The following is an 18,727-nucleotide window of genomic DNA, read 5'->3' as shown; positions in this document are numbered from 1 at the left end:
TCCCAAGTCCAGATTGTCCTGTAACCTTTTCTTCTACCCCTTCACCTACAACTGCATTCCAGTCCCGCATGACTATTAGATTTTAATCTCCCTTTATGTACTGTGTTACCCTTTCAATATCCTCATATACTTTCTCTATCTCTTCATCTTCAGCTTGCAACGTCAGCAGGTATACCTGAACTGTCGTTGTTGGTGTGGGTTTGCTGTCAATTCTGATAAGAACAACCCTATCACTGAACTGTTAGCAGTAATACACTCTCTGCTTTACCTTCCTATTCATAATGAATGCTACTCCTGTTATACAATTTTCTGCTGCTGTTGATATTACCCTGTACTCATCTAACCAGAAATCTGTGTCTTCTTACCATTTCACTTCCCTGACCCTATGAAATACAGGGCAATAATATATTTTTTAATTCTTGACAGGAGATGAAATCATATGAAGGTTTCTTGGAACACAGGTGCAGTACAATGACAATTGTTCCAGGAACATGATCACACCATTCACTTCTAGTCACTGCTACTTGAAAATCCTTTGTGGAAATAGCTGCATGGTGGGCAATACGTGGCTTTAAAATGTGATGAAAACTGATACATTACCCAGGCATCACATGAAGTTAAAGATGATGCCCTCTACCGAATCACAATTCCTTTAATGGTCCAGTAGGAACAATGCTGTTTGGGTTCCCTTCTCCAATGTTATATGTACAGTGAATGTACCATCATTACATAGTCACAGTACACAGTCATATAAACTTGACAATAACTGCTATGAAAATATCGTATCTTTCACCTTCATGTGAACTCATTATGTTTTTAGGTCAATATGTCAAGGAAAACAAAGTTATAAGCAGTGAGGAAGAGTTTTAAAAATACATTTTCCTTCTTTATAATTGAATTCGTTTATGAAACTCTTGTGTGCAGAATTTTTATATCTATATATACTGGTCTATATTTAAAAAAAATTATTACTGCTTGCACCTTTTCTTTTGTTTCACTGAAGTTATCTTTCTAACTTGCAGTAACAGATTAAGGATATGTGACCTCATTTGTGCACCCAAGATGTCTCTTGCAATTCTTTTACACTGAAAAGGCATTTAATAATGAAATAAAACACACATCAAGAAAAATTATTGATAACTGTTTTCAGATTTCACCTGTTTACAGTTATGACTAAATGACAAGCACAAATATTTTATGAATAATTTTTCAAGGAATACACATAGTTTTTATTTAGCAGTCCCTCTAGTGTTTAATCTGGATGGCATTTGTAAGTGATTTTTGTATTTTATTCTTTGCCAGTGAGTAAAGTTAGTTAGGATATTCTTTGTTGCATCTAAGATCGGTATCACATCATTTAAACATCTCAGCAAACAACCACATTAAGATCCAATTGTCTATGTATCCACCCAGGACTTCGAAGTTCTCGCTCTTTGACGTTTTTTTTTTAACAATGGAACAGTCCTTAAGTGAAGGAAAGAATTACTAATTGCAATGGCAAATGTTTTTCATTATTATTTACACTAATATTAGGCTTAAAGAGCTACAGTGCACAAGATGAGGTCTCTCTTGTTTCTCTGAGCAAAGATATGCTTTTCAAAAAATCACAAATTTACAGCACAGCATAGAAAAAGTGTGCTTCTAAACTTCTTCGTATAAAATCTGAATGATGTATCCTATTTTTTATACATTATATCAGCTTAGTGCCCTACACACTAGGTGTGTAAAAAATTGGGTCTTTAGGTCAACTCTTTGCTGAGCAGCAGCTCTCTGAAAATAGGAAAACTGGTGCCTAATTAATGACTGGGTACACACCCATATGTTTTCAAACCTGAATTTATCAAAAATGGTTGGAATTCGAACAGTGGTATTTGGCAGTTTTACTATTATACTGTTGGTAGGTTTCCATCTACCAAATGTGATTAGATTCTGAAATGGTCACCTTAGAACCCATCAAAGTATCAGTGACTTGACACGGAATGATCCAGTATCATTGTGTGGGGAGCCACTGTGTATGACTTCACGTCATGGCTGGTAGTAATTGAGGGATCTCTGGCGGCATAACAGTTCATCATGCATTGCTTGCATCTTATAGGTGCTTGCAGTAATATTTTTCCAGCACTGTATGTCTTGTTTGTTACTGTTTGCACTTGGTAAATATCAGAGGGACTACATAAATATTCTGCTACCTGGTTACAATACACAACACCTATGTAACAGACTGATAATTGAGGAGCAACCATTTCTTTCTAAGTACCATTATTAGTGAACTTCCAGCAAATTTGAATGTGTTGAATTCTGGACATAGAAGATGCCACTGTGATAGCTCTCATTCAGTAGATCTGGGAAAAGGATAGGCCATACCATGACAAACACGCACTGAATCAATTATGGTAAAAAACTCATTATTTGTTCAAGAATGCTACTTTTAGACTACTAACCTTGACAAGGAAAGTATATATGCCTCCACTCTGCAACATATCTGGATGTTCTCTGTCAAGGGGAATGTCAGAAGTAACAAGATCAGCTTCTCCAGACTGTAGCCCTCCCACTGGCTCCAGACGGAAATGTTTGAGTTGGTCACCTTGTAGCTCCAACAGTATAGGCCTTGGTGCACCAATGTCTCCATCTCGGGCTCGAATGCGAAGTACTGTTGTACCCTGTTTTAATTACACAACATCTATCATAATTATGAAATATAAAATGTTTAAACAAATGTATAAATGTTAGTAAGTGCTGGAACCTAATAAAATTTGAACAATGTACATAACAGATCCAGATCAGTGTGAAAGCATTGATTTATATACAAAAAATACAACTTGTAATATTAATTTACATAAGTGCAATAGTGAAGGATACTGAGTGTAACATAGGAAATGTCTTAAATACTCAGTCAAAGACTTAAATATGTTGATGGCTTGTAGAAAATAAATATAGCTGCTAAATCAGAGCAAGACTCAGTTTTGGAGGTCCATAACACACAATTCAACTAAAACTGACATTCTGATTACCCAAAATGGGCATATGACTTGTTAGTCTGAACAATTCCAGCTTCTAGGTGTTCAGATAGGTAGTAAACTGCTTGGAAAGCTCTGCTCAGGATTTTATTGAAAAACTAAATCCTGATATATTTACCATTAAAACAGTTTCTGTAGTAAGTGAGGTTCCAACATGACAATTAGTCACTTTATTTTCATTCACTTATGATGCATGGCAATATATTATTCAGTACCCTTTCTCATTCACAAAGGTATTTTTGGCACAGAAATGGGAAGCTCACCAACCTTTTGTTGATCCCTGTTCAGATGTCTGGGAATTCTGCCATTGGCCTCTCAATATCTATTTAGTTTTATGTTGTTTGTTATTTAACATTGTTGTTGTTGTTGTTGTGGTCTTCAGTCCTGAAACTGGTTTGATGCATCTCTCCATGCTACTCTATCCTGTGCAAGCTTCTTCATCTCCCAGTACCTACTGCAGCCTACATCCTTCTGAATCTGCTTAGTGTATTCATCTCTTGGTCTCCCTCTACGATTTTTACCCTCCACGCTGCCCTCCAATACTAAATTGGTGATCCCTCAATGTCTCAGAACATGTCCTACCAACCGATCCCTTCTTCTAGTCAAGTTGTGCCACAAGCTCCTCTTCTCCCCAATTCTATTCAATAGCTCCTCATTAGTTATGTGATCTACCCATCTAATCTTCAGCATTCTTCTGTAGCACCACATTTTGAAAGCTTCTATTCTCTCCTTGTCTAAACTATTTATCGTCCACGTTTCACTTCCATACATGGCTACACTCCATACAAATACTTTCAGAAATGACTTCATTACACTTAAATCTACACTCGATGTTAACAAATTTTTCTTCTTCAGAAACACTTTCCTTGCCATTGCCAGTCAACATTTTATGTCCTCTCTACTTCAACCATCATCAGTTATTTTGCTCCCCAAATAGCAAAACTCCTTTACTACTTTAAGTGTCTCATTTCCTAATCTAATACCCTCAGCATCACCCGACTTAATTAGACTATAGCCCATTATCCTAGTTTTGCTTTTGTTGATGTTCATCTTATACCCTCCTTTCAAGACACTGTCCATTCCGTTCAACTGCTCTTCCAAGTCCTTTGCTGTCTCTGACAGAATTACAATGTCATCGGCAAACCTCAAAGTTTTTATTTCTTCTCCATGGATTTTAATTCCTACTCCGAACTTTTCTTTTGTTTCCTTTGCTGCTTGCTCAATATACAGATTGAATAACATTGGGGAGAGGCTACAACCCTGTCTCACTCCCTTCCCAACCCCTGCTTCCCTTTCATGCCCCTTGATTCTTGTAACTGCCATCTGCTTTCTGTACAAATTGTAAATAGCCTTTAGCTCCCTGTATTTTACCCCTGCCACCTTCAGAATTTGAAAGAGAGTATTCCAATCAACATCGTCAAGAGCTTTCTCTAAGTCTACAAAAGCTAGAAACGTAGGTTTGCCTTTCCTTAATCTTTCTTCTAACATAAGTCGTAGGGTCAGTATTGCCTCACGTGTTCCAACATTTCTACGGAATCCAAACTCATCTTCCCCGAGGTCGGCTTCTATCAGTTTTTCCATTCGTCTGTAAAGAATTCGCGTTAGTATTTTGCAGCTGTGACTTATTAAACTGATAGTTCCGTAATTTTCACATCTGTCAACACCTGCTTTGTTTGGGATTGGAATTATTATATTTTTCTTGAAGTCTGAGGGTATTTTGCCTGTGTCATACATCTTGCTCACCAGATGATAGAGTTTTGTCAGGACTGGCTCTCCCAAGGCTGTCAGTAGTTCTAATGGAATGTTGTCTACTCCGGGGGCCTTGTTTCGACTCAGGTCTTTCAGTGCTCTGTCAAACTCTTCACGCAGTATCGTATCTCCCATTTCATCTTCATCTACAGTCTCTTTCATTTTCATAATATCGTCCTCAAGTACATCGCCCTTGTATAGACCCTCTATATACTGCTTCCACCTTTCTGCTTTCCCTCCTTTGCTTAAAACTGGATTTCCATCTGAGCTCTTGATATTCATACAAGTCGTTCTCTTTTCTCCAAAGGTCTCTTTAATTTTCCTATATGCAGTATCTATCTTAGCCCTAGTGAGATAAGCCTCTACATCCTTACATTTGTCCTCTAGCCATCACTGCTTAGCCATTTTGCACTTCCTGTTGATCTCATTTTTGAGACGTTTTTATTCCTTTTTGCCTGCTTCATTTACTGCATTTTTATATTTTCTCCTTTCATCAATTAAATTCAATATACCTTCTGTTACTCAGGGATTTCTACTAGCCCTCTCATCTTTTTACCTACTTATTCCTCTGCTCCCTTCAATACTTCATCCCTCAAAGCTACCCATTCTTCTTCTACTGTATTTCTTTCCCCCATTCCTGTCAATTGTTCCCTTATGCTCTCCCTGAAACTCTGTACAACCTCTGGTTTAGTCAGTTTATCCAGGTCCCATCTCCTTAAATTCCCACCTTTTTGCACTTTCTTCAGTTTTAATCTACAGTTCATAACCAATAGATTGTGGTAGAGTCCACATCTGCCCCTGGAAATGTCTTACAATTTAAAACCTGGTTCCTAAATCTCTGTCTTACTATTATATAATCTATCTGATATCTTTTAGTATCTCCAGGGTTCTTCCATGTATACAACCTTCTTTCATGATGCTCTGCGCAAAATTCTACCAGACGGCTCCCTCTTTCATTTCTTACCCCCAATCCATATTCTTTTATACATCATACATTTCATCAATTTCTTCATTATCTGCAGAGCTAGTTAGCATATAAACTTGTACTACTGTAGTAGGCATGGGCTTCGTGTCTCTCTTGGCCACAATAATGCGTTCACTATGCTGTTTGTAGTAGCTTACCCGTACTCCTATTTTTTTATTCATTATTAAACCTACTCCTGCATTACCCCTATTTGATTTTGTATTTATAACCCTGTATTCACCTGACCAAAAGTCTTGTTCATCCTGCCACCGAACTTCACTAATTCCCACTATATCTAACTTTAACCTATCCATTTCCCTTTTTAAATTTTCTAACCTGCCTACCCGATTAAGGGGTCTGACATTCCACGCTCCGGTTTGTAGAACGCCAGTTTTCTTTCTCCTGATAACAACGTCCTCCTGAGTAGTCCCCGCCCGGAGATCCAAATGGGGGACTATTTTACCTCTGGAATATTTTACCCAAGAGGACGCCATCATCATTCAATCATACAGTAAAGCTGCATGCCCTCGGGAAAAATTACGGCTGTAGTTTCCCCTTGCTTTCAGCCGTTCGCAGTACCAGAACAGCAAGGCTATTTTGGTTAGTGTGACAAGGCCAGATCGGTCAATCATCCAGACTGTTGCCCCTGCAACTACTGAAAAGGCTGCTGCCCCTCTTCAGGAACCACACGTTTGTCTGGCCTCTCAACAGATACCCCTCCATTGTGGTTGCACCTACGGTATGGCTATCTGTATCGATGAGGCACGCAAGCCTCCCCACCAACGCCAAGGTCCGTGGTTGATGGGGGGGGGGGGGGTATTTAACAATATGAGCTTATTTTCAAGAATTACCAGCTTTTGCTCAGTTAATACTAGGCAGAAATCCAATCTGCATTTGGATCACACATCATTGACTCTTGTGCAGAATGGCATCTAGTATTCTGTTGCATCCATTTTCAGTAAGCTAATACAAGAATTAAAAAATCTTAGCAGTAATTCTCGCACATTCAACTAAAATGTTTCCTCATTGATCACTCCTGTTCTGGCAGGGGCTTCCTGGGAAAAAATCTAATTTCTAATTCTTGATTATGGTGATATATACTCACAGATTGTCATCTACATAGGATTCATTTACATTTTATCTTATCTATGTTTCATGCACTGACTTGTTCCACAACCATGGAGATTTTCTCCTCTGTTTGGCCATATGGAAATAGATGTGCATAAAAAAATTTTAAAAACAGAAAAAAACTTAATAATTTGTCATCTACATCTATACAAAAACTCTGCAAACCACTGTGAAGTGCACTAAATAGGGTCCTTGACATGGTAACAGTACCACATACTAGGGTTTCTCTTGGTTCCAGTCATGAATCGAATATGGAAACAATCATTCTTTAAATGTCTCTGCACATGCTGTAATTTGTCTAACGTTGGCTTCCCATTCGCTACAAGAGTTATACTTAGGATACTAATGTTTGAGGAATATTCTAAGATGGGATGAACAAGTGATTTGTAAGCAGACTCCTTTGGAAGGTGACTCCATATTCCATGTATCTTCCCAATGAATTGTCTGCTGCCTGTGCGACCTGCGTTACATATGAATGATCCTCTATGACCACTCCATTTCATATTCACACAAATTCTAATATGAAGAACTATGTAACATTACTGTTATTTGTTATAATATAATTGTGAACAGTAATGATTGTTATGAAACTCAAATAATATGCAGCAGAGGCCACTGCATACTGTTCAACTGTAAAATGATGACACCTGTCCTTCTGTCAGATGTTTAAATAAACCTTACTGATGATCTTTATGAGTTTAGTAAGTTTTGTTTTTAGGGGTGAGGGGTAAATATGAAATGGGGCAGTTTTATTAAAACAAGTGTAACTCACTTAAAATACCTCAGAAAAAGTTCTTTACACTACGAAAACTCTTTAGTAGAAAGTTATGTATATTAAGAGAGGCAGTTTTAAATTAACAAACTTCGGCCTTAAAAGAAAACCCTGATATTTTTGTCATAAAAGGCAAATCACTCCAGGTTTCATTGTAAGTAACGTCACTTACACATATAACGTCTTGTACATTTCGCAATGGTTCACCAGTCATGCTTGGAAAGCAAAAAAACTTTCTCTCTTTCAGGTGTTCAAAAGTACAAGACCTTCAACCCTCCATCTCCACAGAACTGACATAGACTTGTCTGAGCCTCTCTTCGAAGCTCCTCATCATTGCTGACTGCAGTATGGCAGTGGTTTCTTTGAATGGGGGCATTTTTCTTTAGTTGCATTTTGGTTTTTCGGCATTTTGACAAAATGTAAAATATAACAAAAAACACACGATCTGAAACAAGTACGGAAAAAGCTGAGAAAATCACGAAATTGCAGGTTGGCAAAGCTGTCCCGTTTCCATCATGTTTCCTGGTGCAATATTATCAAGTGATATTATGAAACCTAAATGCAACATAATATACAGTACATCGAACAGTGATTCTGAAAGGAAATTACATGCTTTAGGAACCAAAACAAGTGGTTTGTACTCACATTTGAAAGAATGAGTAGGGCGAGACCCTCGTACGGACTAGTACACAAACCATATCCTGCAAGATAAAGGCAGTAACATCGTTAACTGCCTGTAAACAAGTGACAATGCTAGGAACGAGCAAAAGCATTATTGTTGGATGCCTTCCGCATGTGATAAAAAAGTGGCGCCTCTGCTGGTTATTTCAGGAACTTGACAGAGCGCCAAGGAAATCGTTTTCAAACGCCTACAACGTACTCAAATTAAAAACTTTCTGGTCTTTTACGCTTCCATGATATTTCGGGCGAACTGCCGAATGAACCGTAACTTGTTGCCAGGATATTTTGCATCAATCGGGTCGGCGGTTTTCAGTTAGGTAGTGCATGGAATAGTGATACTGTCAGAGAAAAATGTGGTGCCCTGAGTAGTTGGCATCACTCTGCGATTTTACCGCGCATAAGGAGAGCTCTCACCATGGAGGGCGCTCACAGCAACGCACGGACTTGCAGCAAGAATAGCGCATGTGTAGTGACGACTGGGTTCACCACGCATGCGCCAAAGTGGTCTTACATATGCGAATTCCGTGTACTTTCGCCAAAATACATTGGAAAAAGGCAAGAAGGCCGCCGAAATATCGTGGTAGCAAGTTACTGACATCGGGCAGTTCGCCCGAAATTTCGCGGAATAGCCATCAACATTCTCCATCGTGGCTACTTTGTCCAGTTGGCGGTACATGACTGGAAGACTGGAAGATACCGTACGATAGTGTCGTGTAGCGACAAAGTGAGACTCACCGGAGGCGAGTTCTCGGGTACGGCGGCGGAGTAGGGCGCGCCCAGGAAGGCGGGCGGCTGATCCTGCACGTCGATGACTGCGACGGCTACTCTGGCGGTGGCGCTCATCCTCTTGGCGGGGTCGTCTGCGCGGTCCGTTGCGCGCATGCGCACGCTGTAGGCGGAGCGCCGCTCGAAGTCCAGCGGCCGCGCGAGCCGCAGCTGACCCTCGAAGTGGCCCTCGCCAACCTGTCGGCAAACCCTGCGTCAGTTACCAGCCTTCCACTATACTTGCACTCAATAACGCAGCTCTAAAACACATATAAGCAGAACACTCTTGGCCAAAAGTGGAGGATCAGATACAAAGAAAATATATATATATGCGCGCGCGCGCGCACACACACACACACACACACACACACACATGAGCGCAAACATAAAGAACATTTGCTAATAGCAAGTTTTTCTGTCTTTGAATCGCAATACAACAGTAGTTCTGCGTGGTAGGCATATGTAGTCGACAGTCCTTGGTAGGTTGCTGGATTATGTGGCACCAAGGATGGGGGAGGGGGTGGTCTTGACCTGGGGGTATGAAGTATTTTTAATATTTTCGAAGACGAATGGCGACTTGAAAGTAACCATAAAAAAAGTTCCAGTTCAGACCCCGTTAACCTACGTAATACCGATGTTTAAGTCATTTTCTTGAAAGAAGAAGTCGTGACTACACTATTTTTTCCTTAAGAGCTAGAGCTGGGACGGGGAAGGGGGGGGAGGGGGGAGGAGAGACGGCCTCACTTTGCCTCCCGGGTATGGGCACCCTCGTGTGGCACCAAACGTCTACGTTTCCGTAAATTAGGACCACTAGTCTGCCTAGCTGGCGCGGCGCCCAACAGCTTCCCAGAAGTGTCCTACACGGTTCAGATGAGGCCACTTCGGTAGGCAAAGTATCAACACGAGTTCACTCTCACGCTCCTCAAACAACTGTAGTACGATCTGCTCTTGTGACACGGGCAGTTACGTACATCTACATACATACTCCATGCCGGCCGCGGTGGCCGAGCGGTTCTAGGCGCTCAGTCCGGAACCGCGCGACTGCTACGGTCGCAGGTTCGAATCCTGCCTCGGGCATGGATGTGTGTGATATCCTTAGGTTAGTTAGGTTTAAGTAGTTCTAAGTTCTAGGGGACTGATGACCTCAGATGTTAAGTCCCATAGTGCTCAGACCCATTTGAACCATTTTTTTTACATACTCCATAAGCCACCGTTTAGTGCGTGGCGGTATGTACCCTGTACCACCACTAGTCATTTCCTGTCCTGTTCCACTCGCAAACAGAGCGAGGGAAAAACGACTGTTTCCATGCCTCGGCACGAGCCCTAGTCTCTCTAAGGTTATTTTCGTGGTGCTTACGCGAAATCTACGATGGCGGCTTCTGCAGGCAGCCTCAATTGCCGGTTCTCTAAATTTCTCAGTAGTGCTCCTCGAAAATGACGTCACCTTCTATCCAGTGATTCCCATTTGAGTTGCCGAAGCATCTCCGTAATACTAGCGTATTATTCGAATCTACCGGTAACAAATCTAGCAGGACGCCTCTGAATTGCTTCGACGTCTTCCTTTAATTCGACCTGGGTGCGAATCACAAACACTCGAACAGAACTCAACAATGGGTCGTTGTAGTGTCCTTTACAGATGAACCACACTTTCCTAAAATTCTCCCAATAAATCGAAGTCGATCATTCGTCTTTCCTGCTACAATCCTTACATGCTCATTCCTTTTGATATTTCCATGCAACATTACGCCTAGATATTTAATCGACGTAACTGTGACAAGAAGCACATTTCTAGCGCTGTACTCAAACATTATGTACTTGTTTTTCTTACTCATCTGCATTAATTTACATTTATCTCCATTTAGAGCTAGCTGCCACTCATCAAACGAAATAGAAAATTTGTCTATCTTGTGTCCTACTACAGTCACTCAACGTCGACACCTTCACGTTCACTATAGCTTCATCACCAAACAACCGCAGATGATGCTCACCTTGTCAGCCAGGTCATTTATGTATGTTGAAAATAACAGCTGTTCTTCCCTGGGCCACTCCTGACGATAATCTTGTCTCTGACGAACACTCGCTGTCAAGGACAACATACTGGATTCTGTTACTTACGAAGCCCTTGAGCAAATCGCATATCTGGGAACCTGTTCCCTAAGCTTGTACCTCCGTTAACAGTAGGCTGTGAGGTACCGCGTCGAACGCTTTACGGGAGTGTAGGAATATGGAATCTGCTTGTTGCCCTTCATCCATAGTTCGCAGTATACCACGTAAAAAAAATGGAAAAATGAGTTTCGCACAAGCGATGCTTTCTAAAACCGTGTTCATTCGTGGACATCAGCTTTTCAATCTCAAAAAGATTTATTGTATTCGAAATGAGAATATGTTCAAGGATTCTGCAGCAAATCGATCTGAAGGACTTTAGTCTGTAATTTTTAGATTTTTAGACACATGAGTCACCTGCGCTTTTTGCCAGTTGCTTGGGACTTCAGGCTGGGCAAGAAATTCGCCGTAAGTACAAGCTACGTAAGGGGCCAATGCTGTAGAGTACTCTTTGTAAAACTTCATTGGGATTCCTTCTGGACATAGTCCTCCATACGGAAGTCTTGCACGATTCTCCTGCATGAACGATTTGAAATGCAAAATCAAACAATGGAAACTACACTTAGGAATACCAACACTGTACGAAAAGATAGATTGCTACATACCGTAAAACTGACATGTTAAGTTGCAGACAGGCAGAATTAAAAGACATTTATACGTAAGCTTTCGGCTACAGCCTTCGTCAAAAAGACAGAAGCATACACCATTCATTCACACAAGCAATCATACCTCACGCACACAGGACCGCTAACTGGCAGGTCCAAAAAATGTTCAAATGTGTGGGAAATCTTATGGGACTTAACTGCTGAAGTCGCCAGTCCCTAAGCTTACACACTACTGAACCTAAATTATCCTAAGGACAAACACACACACCCATGCCCGAGGGAGGGCTCGAACCTCCGCCGGGACGAGCCTTACAGTCCATGACTGCAGCGCACAAGACCGCTCGGCTAATCCCGCGCGGCCTGGCAGGTTCTGCCGGACCTGGCGGTCACGTCTGGGTGAGGTGTGATTGTGTGAATGACTGGTGTGCGTTTTTCTTTCTTCTTCTAACGAAGGCTGTAGCCGAAAGATGTCATTTAATCGTGCCTGTCTGCAAAGTAATGTGTCATCTTTACGGTAAGTAGCAATCTATCTTTTCCTACATTACTGATTTCTTAAACGCGAAATTTAAAACTTTGGCTTTACTTTTGCTATCTTCACTGCCGCACCAGGCTACTCAACGAGTGACTGGATAGATGCATTAGGCCCACTTAGCGATTTTACGTGGGGCCGGAATTTTATTGGGTTCTCAGCAAGATCTTTTGCTAACGTATAACGCTGGTATTTATTGTATCCTGGGAGACATCAAGCGTGAATGAATACAGGTGGTACGCACAATACAACACGTAGTCAACAGCTGCCTTTGCGCCTTCGATTACTGCCACAGTTTCCATGGGAGCCCGAGTGAATGTCCTCCATAGCTTAATACTGCCCCCCCCCCCCCCCGCCCCCCCCTCCCGCCACCAATTGGCCTGTGTTAGTGATGTATGTTCGACGAGACATTCACCTGGATGAGGGCATATCCGGAGAGTACCATCGACATGTATTAACAAGAAACGTCATTCATCGAGCCAGGCAATACATTGCCATTGATCCACTGTTCAATCTCGATGACCGTGTGTCCGAAGTAATTGCAACTGACGATGTCGTTGGATCACCAGGGGAACAGATAGGAGTCGTCTGGTGAGGAGTCTCATGTTCAACAATGTGTGCAGAGCGGTGTTCTCTGAAACACTTGTGGTTACGCCAGCACCGTACCCTATCGTCAGAGCTGCCACGCATCGCCGCCTCTTTTTACAGAGCGGATAAGCTTCCGACTGCGACGTTCTGTGACGAGGCATCTTGTCGCCTATTCGTGGCTTCACGTTCTCTCAACCGCTATCCATAGATCGTCACGACAATAGCAGGCGAACAGCTGACAGCTTCACTTTTTTCCGACAAGCTCGGTCCCAAGCGCCGGGGCATAACAATCTGCCCTTCCTCAAAGTCGCCTTATGTTAGTCCACATCCCCATTTGCGGTTTGTATCGCCACTACACTGGTCACCATTCGTCTCTGCTTCACTTATGCAGTATACAGAGGTGTAGAAAACTTGAGGATGAAGGCAACTTTCGCAAAATTTGCCACTGCCAAGTAATTTAGATCACTGAAACTTGGACATACACAGAAAGAACTGCTGCAGTATAGTACAGAATGTAACTGAAAGAAACACGCAATGGCCGGCCGTTGTAGTCGAGCGGTTCTAGGCTCTTCAAATGATTCAAATGGCTCTGAGCACTATGGGACTTAACATCTCAGGGCATCAGTCCCCTAGAACTTAGAACTACTTAAACCTAACTAACCTAAGGACATCACACACATCCAAGTCCGAGGCTGGATTCGAACCTGCGACCGTAGCGGTCACGCGGTTCCAGACTGAAGCGCCTAGAACTGCTCGGCCACCAGCGGCCGGCCTAGGCTCTTCAGTCCGGAACCATGCGGCTGCTATGGTCGCAGGTTCGAATCCGGCCTCGGGCATGGATGTGTGTGATGTCCTTAGGTTAGTTAGGTTTAAGTAGTTCTAAGTCTAGGGGACTGATGACCTCAGATGTTAAGTACCATAGTGCTTAGAGCCATTTGAATCATTTGAAATGCGCAATGAAACGAAAAGAATAACACTTTTCTTCGAAGACAATAATCACACTGAAGTCATCGTGATTCATGATGGTCCCTTGGAGATTAGAAAGCTCGAGCATGGTTTTTAATAAGATGTATGGTCACTACGGACGGCAATGCATGCTCTACAATGTGCTCCCATGTTGCCCACAGGGTTGGTAAGTAATTCTTGTGGTAGGGCTTTCCATTATTCTATCAGCGCGGTTGACAATTGCTGGATGATAGCTGGTACATGTGGACGTGCTGAAATACTCTCCCAAACCATGCCACACGCGCTCGATGGCATTTAAGTCGGGGAACTCTGAAGGCCAGTCCATTCGCCAAATATCCTCTTGTCCTAAGAGCTCATCCACCACCGCATTTCGATGCGGCCACGCATTACCAATCATAAAAATGAATTCAGGGGTCTGGGGGAATGGAATATCGCTTAACAAAAGGAGAGTTGGGACCCTCCACCGACAAACTGGTAAAATGTGGCATTGCTTAAAGTAGTTTTTGGTAACTGTTTTTGCGTTCAGGGTAAATAGGTGTCTACAGAATGTGTGTGCCTGTTCGAAGTTTTTGTCTGGGGTCTGCAATTTAATTATTGGTTGGCATACTCGGCATATTTAGCTTTCTTGATTATTGTAAGCGGTACATTAATATACATCCAGTGTATATCGATAAATAATAAGACGCCCATTTTAAGTTAAATCATATCTACTGGTTTAGATAATAAGCTATCTGTCACTCTTATTCTTTTGTTAAAATGTGTTTGAAATACATTGCAAACTACACTGCTACATAATTATTAAAAAATGATTGAATGTGTTGAAGTAGTATATTCGCTGATTTCTGAAGTCATTTTATCCAGTGTAATACGATACTCCATTGAGGGTGGGGGGGGGGGGGGGCGGGGGGCTATGACACCGCCCCTGGTTGCATGGTCGACGAGTACCGCCATTTTGCTATGGAACGGCATTATAACGTTATGCAGATAAAATTTAGAGATTTAGTTGACACTGAAGCAGTTAGGAATTATAACGATAGACAGGCGGTTTGAAAGTCATCCATTTTTCTGTAAATCAAGTTCAAATGGTCAAAGGGCTCTGAGCACTATGGGACTCAACTGCTGTGGTCATCGGTCCCCTAGAACTTAGAACTACTTAAACCTAACTAACCTAAGGACATAACACACACCCATGCCCGAGGCAGGATTCGAACCTGCGACCGTAGCAGTCCCGCGGTTCCGGACTGCAGCGCCAGAACCGCACGGCCACCGCGGTCGACATTTCGTAATGAAAGTCGATGTAATTAAAAAGGAAATCGCATCGTGGAAGGGACAACTTCTGACAAGGAGCACCACACACTTGCCTTTAAAGTTCATTGGCGTTAAAGAAGACGTGAATTTTGAACAATCCATTGGGGCGTTAAAAGAATTACAGGAAAGACTTCCTAAGCGTTTGAGGTCAATGCCAATCTTACATCTGCTTTTGAGCTGTTTTTAAGACCGTTTGACATTTCAGTTGAAAGAGTTCGTGTGGGCTTCTGTTCTCAGCCGTATTTTATAATAATATCCTTCTAGCAGTTAACAGCAGAACCAAAAAATATCAAATAACCTCAAGATTTTCTTAAGAGTGTATTTTCTTGCTCAATAACAAACTAAAATTGTGGTGTCACAGCCAGACACCACACGTGCTAGGTGGTAGCTTAAATCGGCCGCGGTCCTGTAGTACATGTCGGACCCGCGTGTCGCCACTGTGTGATCGCAAACCTAGCGCCACCACAAGGCAGGTCTCGAGAGACTGACTCGAACTCAGCCCAGTTGTACGGACGACAGAGCTAGCGACTAGACGTACGAAGCCTTTCTCTCTCATTAGCCGAGAGACAGAATAGCCTTCAGCTAAGTTAATGGCTACCAACTAGCAAGGCGCCATTAGCCTTACAGTGATTGTAATTAGAGTCTCACTTGGGTTCACCATAGAGATGTACAAGAAGAAATTAAAGATAAGTATATGAGAAGCTCCGTTCTTTTCTTCATAGCATTAATTACGTATCCTGTTCCAGTACTTCACGCCCGTCTGCGTTAGTCTAGCGTGCCTTTTTAAGCCACCTCTATCTACAAGGTGTTGGCCCAGCTGCCGACACATCAAAAATACTTACAGAAACAGTAATATTTTAGGATGTGCTTAATTTTAATGGACGTTGGAGTTATCGCCCGTGAGTTTGTCGCTTACGTCAGGGGCAGAGTGATATCCAGCGCAGCCACTGCGGGGTAAACAGAAGTGCGATGCGGGATATTTTGTTGTTTGTCTTCCAATGCTGTCAACGAGCGTGAGCAACTAGCACTCATCAGCTATTGTAGTATAAATTTAAAACGTAAGTAACATCGATTCGTGAGTGCGCATTACAGATGACAATCAATTTCCAACATGGTACATGTTTGTAACGCGTAATCTGAAATCAAATTAGGGCTGTTGCAATACAAAGCGACGAGTAAAAGAAAAATGACATCCAAAACATTTAGTAAACATTTGTGTTCGTGTCTGATATTGCAATTATGACTATTAATTATTTCATCATACTAGTTATGTAGGTAAGCCCAGCCGGCTAGCCGCGCGGTCTAGAGCGCTGCTTCCCGAGCGGGAAGGCGTGCCGTGCCGGTCCCCGGCACGAATCCGCCCGTTGGATTAGTGTCGAGGTCCGTTATGGCAGCCAGCCACTGGATGGTTTTTAAGGCGGTTTTCCATTTACTTCGACGAATGCGGGCTGGTTCCCTCATTGCGCCTCAGTTACACTGAGTCGGCGACTGCTGCGCAAACACAGTTTGGACATACGCGTACACCATAATTATTCTTCCAGGCAAACATTTGGGGTTACATTCGTCTGGTATGAGACGTTCCCGGGGGGATCCACTGGGGGCTGAACCGCTCAATAACCCTGGGTTCGGTGTGGGGCAGTGGTGGGGTGGGTGGACTGTTGTCGTCCGTTGTGGGGTTGTGAACCACAGAGGGCTACGACGGGACGAAGCTTCTCCGTCGTTTCTAGGTCCCGGTTTAATACATACATATGTAGGTTACGAATTAACAGCGAAATCAGCCGGGGAAGGTGCGGAAAGTATACATCGCCGTTGTTGTCAGTGAGATTGAGAGAGAAAGCGTGTTTTTTTTTAAAAAAAAACTTTTTTGTTTTTGTCTCCTCTGTGTGGAGAGTAATAACTTTTTAGAATATCAATGTCTAAACAATGTATTTTGCACTACAGTTGTAGTTCTTTCTTATTTACTTCAGTTTGATAATTTTTTGTGTAGACTGCTTATGCAGACCTCGCATTCCATCAGGAAAAGTGGCCACATTACTCGTCGAGAAAAGTGGCCAAGGCCTTGACCCCAGTAAAAGTTCGAAAATGTGCATTATAAAACAGATGAAATTAACTTTTATACAAAACTATCATCCGCCAGTTTATCCCTCTGTCACAATTTTTGAATCAATTAAGTTAAATTCCGTGAAATCATCTCTGTTCCGTTATATTTGGCCTAACACGAAAGTCCGATTGAAAACAGACTGTTGCAGCCACCTGACATTGTTTCATATACTAGGCTATCAACACGAACAGAAAATGTGTTCAGGTTGGGTTGATTTGGGGAAGGAGACCAGACAGCGAGGTCATCGGTCCCATCGGATTAGGGAAGGACGGGGAAGGAAGTCGGCCGTGCCCTTTGAAAGGAACCATCCCGGCATTGGCCTGGAGCGATTTAGGGAAATCACGGAAAACCTAAATCAGGATGGCCGGACGCGGGATTGAACCGTCGTCCTCCCGAATGCGAGTCCAGTGTTTAACCACTGCGCCACCTCGCTCGGTAAAATGTGTTCAGAAATCAGAGCAAAAACAATGGAACTTGCTGCATTGGCATTGGTCACACTACCCGCTTAGGTACCGAAAACTGGTCACTATGTAAACTTTCAAAAAAATCTGTGTAGTTCCAATATATTAGTTTCTTTTTGACTTACAAATATTTACTACGCAATCTTATATGTACATTCGAAATGTGTAAGTGGTGAGCTTCTATCAGTAACAATGCTTTGATGAAAATTGTATTTCTTTTGGAGTGGCCAAATTATTGTCCCCTCCCCCCCTCCCCTCCCCTTCGTGTGTGGCCCGAGATTCAAATGGCTCTAACAAGGGAACCTCCCCATCGCACCCCCTCCAGATTTAGTTATAAGTTGGCACAGTGGATAGGCCTTGATAAAGTGAACACTGATCAATTGAGAAAACAGGAAGAAGTTGTGTGGAACTGTGAAAAAATAAGCAAACTATATAAACTGGGTAGCCCATGGGCCACATAGGCAACATCATGAACAATGTGAACTCAGGAACGCCGTGGTCTCGTGGTAGCGTGAGCAGCTGCAGAACGAGAGGTCGTTGGTTCAAGTCTTCCCTCTAGTGAGAATTTTACTTTCTTTATTTTTGCACAGTTATTATCTGTCCGTTCGTTCATTGACGTCTCTGTTCACTGCAATAAGTTTAGTGTCTGTGTTTTGCGATCGCATCGCAAAACCGTGCGATTAGTAGACGAAAGGACGTGCCTCTCCAATGGGAACCGAAAACATTTGATCGCAAGATCATAGGTCAACCGATTCCTCCACAGGAAAACACATCTGATATATTCTATACGACACTGGTAACGGCATGTGCGTCACATGACAGGAATATGTTGTCGACCCACCTAACTTGTACACTTGGCGAATGAGTAAAAAGATTCTTCTACCTTGCCCGATTTAGGTTTTCTTGTGGATGTGATAATCACTCCCAAAAAAGTGATGAAAACATAAGAGTTTGTCACATAAACTGAAAATAAAAAAATTAAATATTTCA

The 18,727-nt window shown here is 42.3% G+C and overlaps 1 protein-coding gene across 1 annotated transcript in view; it reads right to left on the bottom strand.

Moving 5' to 3' along the window:
* LOC126203300 (cadherin-23) overlaps window positions 1-18,727 on the bottom strand; it is a 420,699-nt gene that overhangs the window by 154,268 nt on the left and 247,704 nt on the right. Inside the window, exons 5-6 of the mRNA XM_049937557.1 lie at window positions 9,047-9,274; window positions 2,442-2,660 (exon numbers count right to left, since the gene is read on the bottom strand). Of these exons, the coding sequence (XP_049793514.1) occupies window positions 2,442-2,660; window positions 9,047-9,274 (447 nt within the window). The remainder of the gene's footprint in view (window positions 1-2,441; window positions 2,661-9,046; window positions 9,275-18,727) is intronic.

The sequence above is a fragment of the Schistocerca nitens genome, chromosome 9, assembly GCF_023898315.1.
Source record: "Schistocerca nitens isolate TAMUIC-IGC-003100 chromosome 9, iqSchNite1.1, whole genome shotgun sequence".
Taxonomy (NCBI): domain Eukaryota; kingdom Metazoa; phylum Arthropoda; class Insecta; order Orthoptera; family Acrididae; genus Schistocerca; species Schistocerca nitens.
This window is presented reverse-complemented; position numbering and strand designations above follow the sequence as displayed.